Source organism: Hevea brasiliensis, chromosome 13, assembly GCF_030052815.1.
Source record: "Hevea brasiliensis isolate MT/VB/25A 57/8 chromosome 13, ASM3005281v1, whole genome shotgun sequence".
In the NCBI taxonomy this organism is placed as follows: Eukaryota; Viridiplantae; Streptophyta; class Magnoliopsida; order Malpighiales; family Euphorbiaceae; genus Hevea; species Hevea brasiliensis.
Window position 1 is genome coordinate 55,337,789 of NC_079505.1, and position 11,401 is coordinate 55,349,189.

Genomic DNA, 11,401 nt, shown 5'->3' on the forward strand with positions numbered 1-11,401 from the left:
TAATAAAAATATATTTATAATTTTTTTATTTATAAAAAAATAATAAGTGTGATTTAATATTAATAATAGAATAATTATAAATTAAATATTTTTACAAAAGTATAAAATAATAATTATAAATAATATAATATTAATAAAATTTTTATAAATATATTAATTAATAAAAATTTAATTACTACGATTATTATATCAAAAAGTAATTAAATTAATAATTAAAAATCAAATCCAACTAAATTTATTCTTCTCAAAATAATAATTCAGATATAATTTAATATTGTACGCCCTATATATAAATATGTTTAAATTAAACATTTATTATAAAAGTTGTTAAATTTTATTATATGTAACCATATTTAAACTTTAAATTAATTTTTTATTATAAAATTTGTTAAAATTTCATATATTTATTTTTTTAATTATATCAATTTTTATTTAAATTTTTATAAATTATATATATATATTTAAATTAGTAGTTATTAAATTTATTTTTATATAAAAATAAAATTTATAAAAGATATATTCTTAATAAAAAAATTAATATTTATGGGTTTTTCATATTTTATTAATAAGAAAAATTACTTTTATTTTTTTCCGTAGAAATAAATTTATTTTTAATTAAAGTATAATTAAAATTTAATAATTTATATTATTAAAATAATTTAAAATTATATTAAAAAAAGTGTATTAATAAATTAATTAAATAATTATTATTTTAAAAGAGAAAATGATTTATAATTTAGGAGAAATGAATAGAAAATAGATAAATAAAAAGGTCGGCTTGGTTTTTATTTGGCTTTTTGTTGGAAGGAGAAACTTATAAGCAAACCCCATCTCTGTTTGTCTTTCTCTAGATTTCTGCTTCAATCTCAGAAGTGCAAACTACATACAGAAGTTTATAGAGTTTACTCTCTATCAAATTTTAATGACATTTCTCTCTTCTAATTGAAGGTAACAAACCTCTGTAAGTTCTCTTTGTTTTCCCCGTTCTTAGCTTATGATCTGTTAAGTAAAGCTTCCTCTTCATGAATTTTACTATAAAGATGATTGTTGTATGTCCATTAGCTATAGTTTCATCTTACTTTAATGTGCAAGAACTGCCTACAATTGTTTCTATTGACGATTTTTTTTAATTTTTTTAATTTTTTTTAATTTCTTGCTTTCAGCTTTTGTTTGGATGCCTGGAAAAGGAAACAAACTATTAAAGAAACTTTGGTTGTTAAGAATTTATTAGTTTTTTGCTAAAAGAACTAAAACTAACAACATCAAGCATCATGTAATCTTTACACAAGCATAAATACTAATTTTTTGAGCTTCAAAGGGAATTAACTTGTTTTAATACCTCAAAAATGGTAATCAATGTTAAAAATGGATCCAAAGCTTCAGGTGGAGCATAATTTTTTTTTTTTTAATAATAAAAAGAGAAAAGATTGGAGAAGGAAACAGGAAAAGTAAGTGGCAAGAAGGAGAACTCCTACCTTAATGTCGCTATTCTCCGTAGTATCTGAGTCGACCTTCGCTTGTGAGAGAATATACCGGGAAAGAGTAGAAAAAAAAAGGGCAGAATAGAGATGCATGCAGCTGTCAATATGCTTTATAGAGTCTTGGGTATGTTATGTTTTTGGCAATTTTTTAATTTTCAAATATCTATACCTCAACATTTGAATCTATTTGGAGGATAGAAAGAAAAAGAAGGCGTAGACCTGACTTGGAGGAGAGTAGTAACTTAGAAGCATTACACATTTTCGAGAGGATTTAACTAAAAATCGTTTAGAGTGGAGAAAGAAAATCTATATAGTCGACCCTAAATTTTAGTTGAGTTGAGTTGAGTTTATACCTCACAACACCACATGGGTGTCATTTGAATTTCTTTACAATAATTCTACTTTTTATATTTTAATGCCTGAATGACAGTGGTGTCATTTTGTTTCTTACTGTCAACTTTAAACCCATAATCCCAACAATTAAGAAATGGATTCACATGATCCACCAAAAAATTCGCTCGATTGATGTGCAATTCTTGTTTTTTTTTTTTTTTTTTTTTTTTTTTTTTATTATTCACTATATAGATTTGAATCATTAGGCTTTAAAATCGACTCGAGTCATAGGATTCAAAGCAAATCATACGATTTTGACAACACTTTGTAGTATGATCAAATGCAAATGCACGTACAAACTTGGTAATGCATACCATGGATATAAGGGTTCTCTTTGCACCTGCACATAATATAAGGTGACATTATTTGCCTAATCAAATTTTTTGGCTTATAATTGCAGAACACTCTCTGGGTATGGAAATTATTACATTCAATATCGCAACATGTCATGTTGTTACAAATTTGAGGTGGAAATTAGTTGATAAAAGCTCAAATTTGTGTAAATCAAAGGTCCCTTCTGGTACAAAAGCTCGAGTTTTATGTGCTAGGGTTGATCACAGAAGTGAGTCATTAAGATTTTCTAATATTAACAAGTTATTTTTAGGGAATCCTGATCAAGGGGAAGGTTCTAAGTCAATCAATGCCCCTGAAGGCTTAAAAGTTGTTGATTCAAAGGTTTTGAGTGGAGAATATGATAGTTATGTGATTCATAGAGATGAGGATGTGGAGAATATTTCAGGAAGTGGAGAACCAACAACTAAGGTTTTGATTCCTGGGTTACCAAATGAATCTAGGGGTGAATGTGGTGCTCCCATAAACAGTTGCTTTTGCGAATGGAAGCCTAAACTTAATGTGCATTATGAGAAAGCAGGGTGTCAAAATGTGAAATCTCCACCAGTGCTGTTTCTTCCTGGTTTTGGTGTTGGCTCCTTTCATTATGCAAATCAATTGAAGGATTTGGGCCGTGAATATAGAGTATGGGCAATTGATTTTCTAGGGCAAGGCATGTCTTTGCCTGTTGAAAATCCCACTACACTGTTGAAGGAAGGGGATATCTTAGAGGAAAAGAACTCCATTTGGGGATTTGGAGAGGAAACTGAGCCATGGGCCAATGAGCTTGTTTACTCCATGGATTTATGGCGGGATCAAGTTTCCCATTTCATAGAAGAGGTACTCACTATTTATACATGTGTAATGTAGTAATTATGTGATGAGAATATGCATATGTTGTCTATTCATGCATATTCTTAATATGCATTGCATTCTGTGTCTTATACCTACAGAACAAACTTTAAATCAGGTGCTCTGTGGATAAATTGCTTGACATGATTTGCAACTGTTTATTTCATCCCAGTTTTTGTTTTTAACCATGGTTCTTGGCATTGTTGTGAAGTGGGTATTAACTCAGTTAAACTAAACTATGTTGTTTTATGTTATGATGGTTCATACTTCGTACTCCTTCCGCAAAACCATAACCTTTTAAACTTTCTACCTACAGATACCCATCAGTCCTAAACAGTCACTGGTTATCTTTGCTCATATCATTTTGCTGTCATGACTTGTAAATGATTATTACTCAGAACACACTACATCCCAAGTTTACAATCCATGTTGGCAGCTGCATTTTGATACAAGAGTTGAGAGGTGCATTTAGAGCTTACTAATATCGTTATCAAATGATGCTGTGAAAATGTAAAATTATTGTTTTTACTTTAATACGAAAGGTAGCATGCTGCTATTGTATATATCAGGCGTAATCAATACACTTGTAAAATAAGGGAACAAAAATCATTGCTTTGCCTTATGCTACCTCCTTATGGCGATGGGAACTGAGGGAGCATAATTGACTTAAATGGCATTTCAGAATGTGAAATTGAAATAGTAAAGAGCATTTTGTTGAATTTCTTGTTCATCTCTTCAGAGTGTATGCAAGAACCAAAACCCACCACCCAGCTCTTTTTTCTTTTTGCCCTTCTGCATGTGAAGCTGGTCACTGCTTGAGAAGATTACTGCATTTACTGCATTCTTAACACAAACTGCTTGCATAGATTGAGCCAGAATCGGTCAAGACTCAAGAGGGGTATCTCCTTTAAAATTTTTCAATATGACAGATTCTGTGGTTGATGCTAATTATTATAACTTGCTTAGACTTTTCTTTATGTTGCCACTGTTCCATAACTTGTTACTCAATATTATTATACAAATAAGGAATAAAATTTTTATTAACTTGAATTAAGGAGCTATTCCACTCATTCACGAACAGCAAAATTTGGCTCATGGTTATAATGAATGCTTCATCATAAAAACCCCCAGTTCAACTCTGACTAATCCACTGGTGTACTTGACCTCATATGAATGAAAACATCTCAAAGTGAAAGTGGGAATTTTTTTTTTTTCCATCTTGTTTAGTGAGTGATAGTTCACTGTGAATGTAGACCACTTTTCCTCTATGTTGCAAGGGTTTTGCAGTTGCAAGGGTTTTGCAGTTGCCAGGCAATTCTCACCGAAGTGAAAAGTGATGAGTCTAAGGCCATATGTTGACACTCTACATAGCTGCATTCATGAAAATTGTTATCTCCGCCTCTTCATGAATGGCTCTTATATTTATTCTCAGAAGTCGTTGAAAAATAATGATGCTTGTATAATTTTTTATGTTTTTTATTGCCTTGGGGTGGTAAAAATAATACTAGTACCAAGTTACCTTTGCCAACACTGCCAGTTATAATGTCATCCCATCTCTCAATCATCTCTGCCTGGAATTATTCCTTTTCCCAGTAGCACCCTTCTGTGGTATGTCCATGAGGAGAGGGGGAGAGTGGGTTATTGTGGTTGGGAGTTGGTAAAATGATACTAGGACCAAGATACCATTGCCAACACTGCAAGTTATGCATACAATGTCATCCCATCTCTTCAATCATCTTTACCTGGAATTATTCCTTTTCCCACTTGCAAAAACTAGGAAGGAAGTATAGTGAACTAGAAAAGCATTTTTATTGTCTTATGTTAAGTATCACTAACATTTTAAATTTAAAAGCATATAAGTTTTAAATTATGAGAAATAAATATATCAAAATGGCAATTACATTGGTCATTTATGTTACAGGTCATTGGTGAACCAGTTTATATTGTGGGGAACTCACTAGGAGGATATGTTGCCCTATACTTTGCAGCGAGCAATCCTCATTTAGTGAAAGGTGTTACGTTGCTTAATGCAACCCCTTTTTGGGGATTCCTGCCTAATCCTATAAGATCTCCAGTACTGGCAAGGTTATTTCCATGGTCTGGAACATTTCCTCTGCCTGCAAGTGTGAGAAAGCTCACTGAGTTACTGTAAGTTATCTTTTAATCAGTGAAGAAGGTCAAAAAATTTTGCATGCTAATCCATGCATTGGTGTCACCTTTTGTCTGTGAAGTATATAAACTCTCACTAAAACTTCTGATATAAAATTGGAAAAGCATATTTAATTTATCACAGAAAGTGAAGAACATTTGCATAGTTTAAATATTAGGTGTTGCTTGATCTACTTTGGTGAATTGTTTAATGTTTATACTCAAAGAATCTGCTGTAGTTTTCTTCTCCACAGCCATCGTTGCTTAAGTTTGAACTTATTATGCTATTACAACAATGATTGCTGCTTATTATTATGCATATTTTTTCTAGTATGCTGTTATTATCATAATTGTACATTTTCCAGTTGGCAGAAAATAAGTGATCCCAAGAGTATAGCAGAGATACTTAAACAGGTTTATGCAGATCATTCTACAAATGTTGACCAAGTGTTTTCTCGTATTCTTGAAATAACACAACATCCTGCTGCTGCTGCATCATTTGCTTCAATTATGTTTGCTCCTCAGGGACAACTATCATTTGAGGAATGTTTAATGAGGTAGGTATTGTAAATGTATTAATTGTTCTTGATATGTCATGTATATCCCCCTTTTTTCATAACCATGGTTAAGAACTTACAGTTTATTTGTGTTTCCAGGTGTAAAATGAACAATCTTCCCATCTGTCTCATGTATGGAAAAGAGGACCCATGGGTGAAGCCCATCTGGGGCCTTAAGGTGAAACGACAGGTGCCTGAAGCTCCGTATTACGAGATCAGCCCAGCTGGTCACTGCCCTCATGATGAAGTTCCTGAGGTAAGCAGCTTGTTTTAGATTACTGCTGCTTTTTGTTGCTTATCTTTATTTTTTGTTTAGAGATGGTAGTAGCACTCAAGTTTTTCTTAAAGCAAATGTTTAATAAGCAAAAAAAGTGAAACAATACAATGCACTGCCAAAAGACAAACAGAGGTCTAAGTGGATCCTTTCAATGAACGATACCACTCAGTTTCATATTTGCCAAGTTTTCAAATCTAGCCTGGTTTTTGAATTGGTGAAAGCATGAGGGTTAAGAGTTAGATGAATTGCGTTCATACTAGAGTTGAACCAAATAAATATTAATAAAATTTTATTAAAAATCATGAGGGAATAAAAATATATTAAAAGCAGTAAGTTTTATTAAAATTTGTCAAAATTCTCAATATAATGAATTTCCTATAACAAATAAATAAGAAATTTTTATTTGAATTTGAAATATTAAAATAATCATGATGTATTATAGAAAATCTTTTATATATATATATATATATATATATATATATATATATATATATATACACATATGGCTTTAACATTATAAAAAAAATAGAGAAAAGTATGAAAAAATATGATGCAGTTTCATGCTTTTACATTTTAGGGTCTGATTTTTTTGGTAACATTTTAGTATCATATGTTTTACACTGTTATCTCTTTAAAGTCAAAACCGTTTAACAACGTTAGTTTGTAGTGATGTGGCAATAATGTGGCATGGAACGGACTTCAACTAAAAATAATTTTTGCAATTGATGTGGCATCCAACTCACCGTATGGGAGCCACTTTAAAATTAAAATTAATTAACTAATTAATAGAAAATGAATTTAATTAAAAATAATAACAAAATAAAAAAAATAACTTTCTTCTTCTTGTTTTCTTTTTTTCCTTCTTTAATTTTGATTGCAAGAACAAAAAAAACAACACTGACAATCTCAAAACCAGAAAACAAGTTTAACTTCTTCCTTTTCATTACTGATCCAAAGTCATTTAACCCCATTCAGATTAGAGACCCCAGAAAGCTAAAATCCTACTGAGCTTTTAGTCCTTTATCACTAAACATTCATCTTGAAAGTTATTGTGATAAAACTCATAAAATTTCAGCATTGAGATGCCAATTTTTTGCGAAGAGAGTGGAATTGCTTGGGCTGTTGAGAGACATTGAGTGATGAGCAGTAAGATGTATTGGGTGGGGGAAGTTTTGGTTGGGGGGGGTGGGGGGGGGGGGGGGTGGCGAGGGAAGGTGTGGGTGTGGAGAGGAGGGGTGCCGGCGGGCGCGGAGAGAGAGAGAGAGAGAGAGAGAGAGAGAGAAGGCTTTGAGAAGTATTTTTGGAGGAAATGGAGCAAGGAAGGGAGAAGACTTTGTTGAGTATGCAAAATCAAGGAAGAAGGAATTCATTATTTCTTCTTTTCATCTCTTATTATTTTTAATCAAAGTTTATTTTGTTTAATTAATTTTAATTTTAAAATGGGTCCCACATTGAGTTGGATGCCAATGCCACATCTTTAATAAAAAAATAATTTTTAATTGAAGTCCATACCGTGTTCGTGCCACATCATCATAAGCTAACTATGCCAAGGTATTTGGTTCTAAACTGCTAGTGATGTAAAATGCAAGGTGCTAAAATGTTAAGAAAAATTTCACAAAGTCTTGAAGTGTACCCTTTGTATGGGAAGAGGTTTTTAAAAGCAACGTAAGGTTTTTTAAGGTTTAAAAACCTTGAACTTGTGTTTGGCAGGGTAGAAGATTTTTTAAAGTATGGTTTTGAGAGGTTTTTTTTTTTTAAATATCAAAAAACCTCCATTTTTTAACTCACCAAATTGGTGGATTAACAATTTTTTTTTTTTTTTTTAAAAAAAAAAAACCTCCAAATACTTTAAAAAATCTTTCAATTCTCTCAAACACCAAAAAAATTATGAAAGTTTAGAAAACATGAAAAACGTTACTTTGAAAAATTTTACTTTATAAAATCTTATTTTACCTCCTTCCAAACGGAGTGTAAAAGTGCAAAACAATATGATGCTTTTTTATATTTATTTCAAATAAGTAAGATAGGAAAATAATCTTAGTTATTTTATATAACATAATAATATAATTATGGCTTGATACATAAATCAACTCCTAAACTTACAATTTTCTAAATTTATGGATGAAAAATGATGAAATATATCCCTTAAATAATGGATTAAACTGTTTATTTTATTCAATTATTTATAATTAAATGTAGCATTGTGATTAGTTATAAAAATAAAAATTTAAGTGTAATAATTAAAAAATAAAAAAAATCAGGGATGCAATAGGTCAAAATAAAAGGTAAGGATTGTAATAGACAATTTTCAAATAGGTCAGGGGCTAATTTATGTTAAAGTTGAGTGGCCAACTGACATGGGTTCACAAACCTCTTAACTCATTGGACCAGGACAAGGTTGATTGATTCACCAATTACTAAGCCGGTTCAGCGGATTAAGATGGTTCCTTTGAAAAAGAGGGTTAACTATTGACTATCGGTCCAGTTTTGACAACAGAAATCTTGAATGTGTGTCTAGCCTCCACCCATGTGGAATGGGTAAAATATAGCTTTTCATTAGAATTGTTTTAGCAGAAAGTATGTGATTATGAAATAAAATGGAAAATCTTGAATATGGAGAAAGAATAATTGTTGAAATATAATTCTCTCCTGTGTGAAGGTAACTATAAGCTGCCTCAGTAATGAGCTTTCAAAGTTGCAAAAATCTCTCCTATGGATGTTTTGATAGCTGCAAGTAATAGGGGTATATATGTGTTGTGATTACTACAAAATGAAGAGCTTTTGGGCTGTGCATGACATAGCTAGTAGCGACTTGGTACTAGCAAAAGCTTCATTGTAAGAGAGGAGACATAGGATATTGATTTTTTCGCTGTTTGCATAGATTCATGACCCTTGGTGTTAATACAGGTCGTGAATTACTTGCTTCGTGGGTGGATTAACAACATTGAGTCTCATGGTTCGAATGTACTGCCTTTGCTTGATGATTCACAGAGTATCCGGTATAACATTTCCAAGGACTTGGAATTTACAAGAGGAGGATCAAGAAAATTGGTGAAAGTTCGGTTCTTCGGATCAGGGTTCTCCATCTGGAACTGGATTAACTCTCCTGTCAAGTCTCAACTTGGGAAATTGGAAATCAAATCTGGATAACAGAGCCACCTTCCCCAATGATCAATGTAAATTTGAAGCAATTTTATAATTGTTCAGTAATATTAATTGGTAGATCCTCTTATTTTTAAAAGGCAATTAGTTAATACCAAATATTTAATTCTGTTAATCATATGGTTCTTCCATTCAATTAAACATTATTTTTCTGTTAGTCGATATAAATAATGAAGGCCAAGTGAGAGAGATATAAGTTTTATCTCTTAAATACCCCTATTTAAGAAGCATGATATCTTTCTCCCAAAAATACCCCTACCAATTAAATCCCCAATTCATTCCAACGTTCCAACTTACTGTCTCTTCTCTGCTACTACTCCTACCAAAGTGACGTTGCCCTCACTAATGGATGCCATGAGAAGGTTGCGCTTGTTGAAAAGCCTCCTCTCATGTTTGCTTTCTGCTTGAAGCCATGGGGGCTGGAAGTTCCAAACAAGGGATCTAAAAAGAGGTCACAGGAAAATTTCAGTTATTAGCCAAAGCATCCAGGAAGAAGATTAAATGTATTTGCTTCCGTAGATGAAAAATGTTTTATATCAAGGTCATAACTATGAGCTTTTAGATGATTCTTCATTGCCTCAAATGTCACCAGGGTATGATATGCCCTGTCATACCTGCATGTCCTTTGCAACCAGTGGCGGGGCTAGAAATTTCACAAATTCATAAAAGTAATATATATATATATATATATATATATATATATATATATATATATATATATATAATTGACTTAATAAAAATTAAAAGAAATTGCTGTTCATTAAAAAAAAATAATATGAATATTTAACATTAGGAATTATTGAACTTATAGTATATTGATGGCTAAAATAAAATTAAAAAAAAAACTGCACAATTATCTAGAATTTAATTTTTTTATCAAAGTAATCATGAAAAATAAATTTAATTAAAATTATAAATTAAATAAAATATATGACATGGTTTTAATTTATGAAAGATTTTTTTTTAATAATTTGAGTATGATGAAATTATAACAAGTGAGATATTCCAATAATAATAATGAGATTATGAGATAAAAGCCGCTAAAATTTTAAATTGATGAAATTATGATAAGAGAAATGTGCTGCTAGACTTCCATTTGATAATCTTATTTAATAATTTAAATTTAAAATAAAAAATTGACAATTGCGGTAAAATAGAATTGATGGAGAAGAGAGACTAAGAGACGATAATGTTTTGGAATTTTTTTTTTTAAAAATGATTTGTGTTTCATTGTTATATAAAAAAGTTTACATTTTTCTTATAAAATCACTAATAAATTCCTATAAATTTGATAGACAATTGTAAAAAAATATTAATTTTTTGAAAACTACCATTATGTCCATACCCCAAAAATTTTTTAAATAATTATTAAAATTTTATGGGCATTGCTCAATACCCATAAAATTTATATGGCAATAATAAAAAATTCTAATTTTTTTTAGAAACTATCACTATACCTTTAAAAATTTTTGAAACTTTAAGGGTCTAGTGCCTTCCTTGATCCAAGCATGGCTTTGTCCTTCCATGCAACACATGCACAAGGTATGACATGTCCCATGTATTATTCTCAGTAAATCATATTATTTCTTCTTCAAATGAATAATTTATATCACATATAAATTATTTTTTAATTAAACTCTTTTAATTAATTAAGTTCATATTTAAACATATTAAATATTAGCTAATTTTTCTTCTAATTCACCTAATCACATGAATTTAATTTAAAGTTATACTAAAGACTTTGCAATTTTATTGCAAGCTAAATTCATTAATTTAATTAATCAATTAAACCTTTCAAATAAGTAATCAAATTAATTATGTCTTGATCATATAAGCTCTATTATGTGTGACTTATTAGGTTCATGACTTATTAGCAATGAGAATATGATATTAATTTTTTAATATCATTGAAACTGTTTCTATGCCTAGAGGAAAATTCCATTTCCACTCTTGATTCTCTGATGCGTGCTGAATGCACAAATTAAAATTACTTCAATCTAACCTACTAACTGGTAGTAGGTAACAAGCAAAGGTCCATCCCACAGAGAATGAATGATCAATATAATAAACTGAACACAAGCAACTCACACACGCAAACTAAAACTAAAAGGAGAATTTGATTGCAATTGAATTAAATTAAAACTAACAAAGCAGAGTAAACTAACTGAACTACCTAACTTGCGCGCCAAAGGACACCAAAG

General features: G+C 30.6%; 1 protein-coding gene across 5 annotated transcripts; it reads left to right on the plus strand.

Moving 5' to 3' along the window:
• The first annotated feature begins 782 nt into the window (after positions 1-782).
• LOC131168779 (pheophytinase, chloroplastic-like) lies at positions 783-9,315 on the plus strand. Of its 5 annotated transcripts, none has more exons than XM_058132030.1 (7): positions 783-948; positions 2,275-2,394; positions 2,479-3,044; positions 4,978-5,204; positions 5,570-5,761; positions 5,861-6,017; positions 8,946-9,315. In XM_058132030.1, the coding sequence occupies exons 2-7, from the start codon at positions 2,289-2,291 to the stop codon at positions 9,186-9,188; spliced, it is 1,491 nt and encodes a 496-aa protein (XP_057988013.1). In that variant the 5' UTR covers positions 783-948; positions 2,275-2,288; the 3' UTR covers positions 9,189-9,315. The 5 variants fall into 5 exon arrangements, with proteins under 5 accessions (XP_057988013.1, XP_057988012.1, XP_057988011.1 ...); XM_058132031.1 differs by having other exon boundaries at positions 786-961; XM_058132029.1 differs by having other exon boundaries at positions 783-961; positions 2,275-3,044.
• Positions 9,316-11,401: the final 2,086 nt, after the last annotated feature.

What these genes read in the sequence shown, in the direction of transcription:
- LOC131168779 (XM_058132029.1), top strand. Translation starts at nt 2,289, where the DNA reads ATGGAAATTATTACATTCAATATCGCAACATGTCATGTTGTTACAAAT. An exon ending in TTTCCCATTTCATAGAAGAG is followed by an intron (nt 3,045 to 4,977) that starts GTACTCACTATT and finishes TTTATGTTACAG; the next exon opens with GTCATTGGTGAACCAGTTTA. An exon ending in TTTGAGGAATGTTTAATGAG is followed by an intron (nt 5,762 to 5,860) that starts GTAGGTATTGTA and finishes TTGTGTTTCCAG; the next exon opens with GTGTAAAATGAACAATCTTC.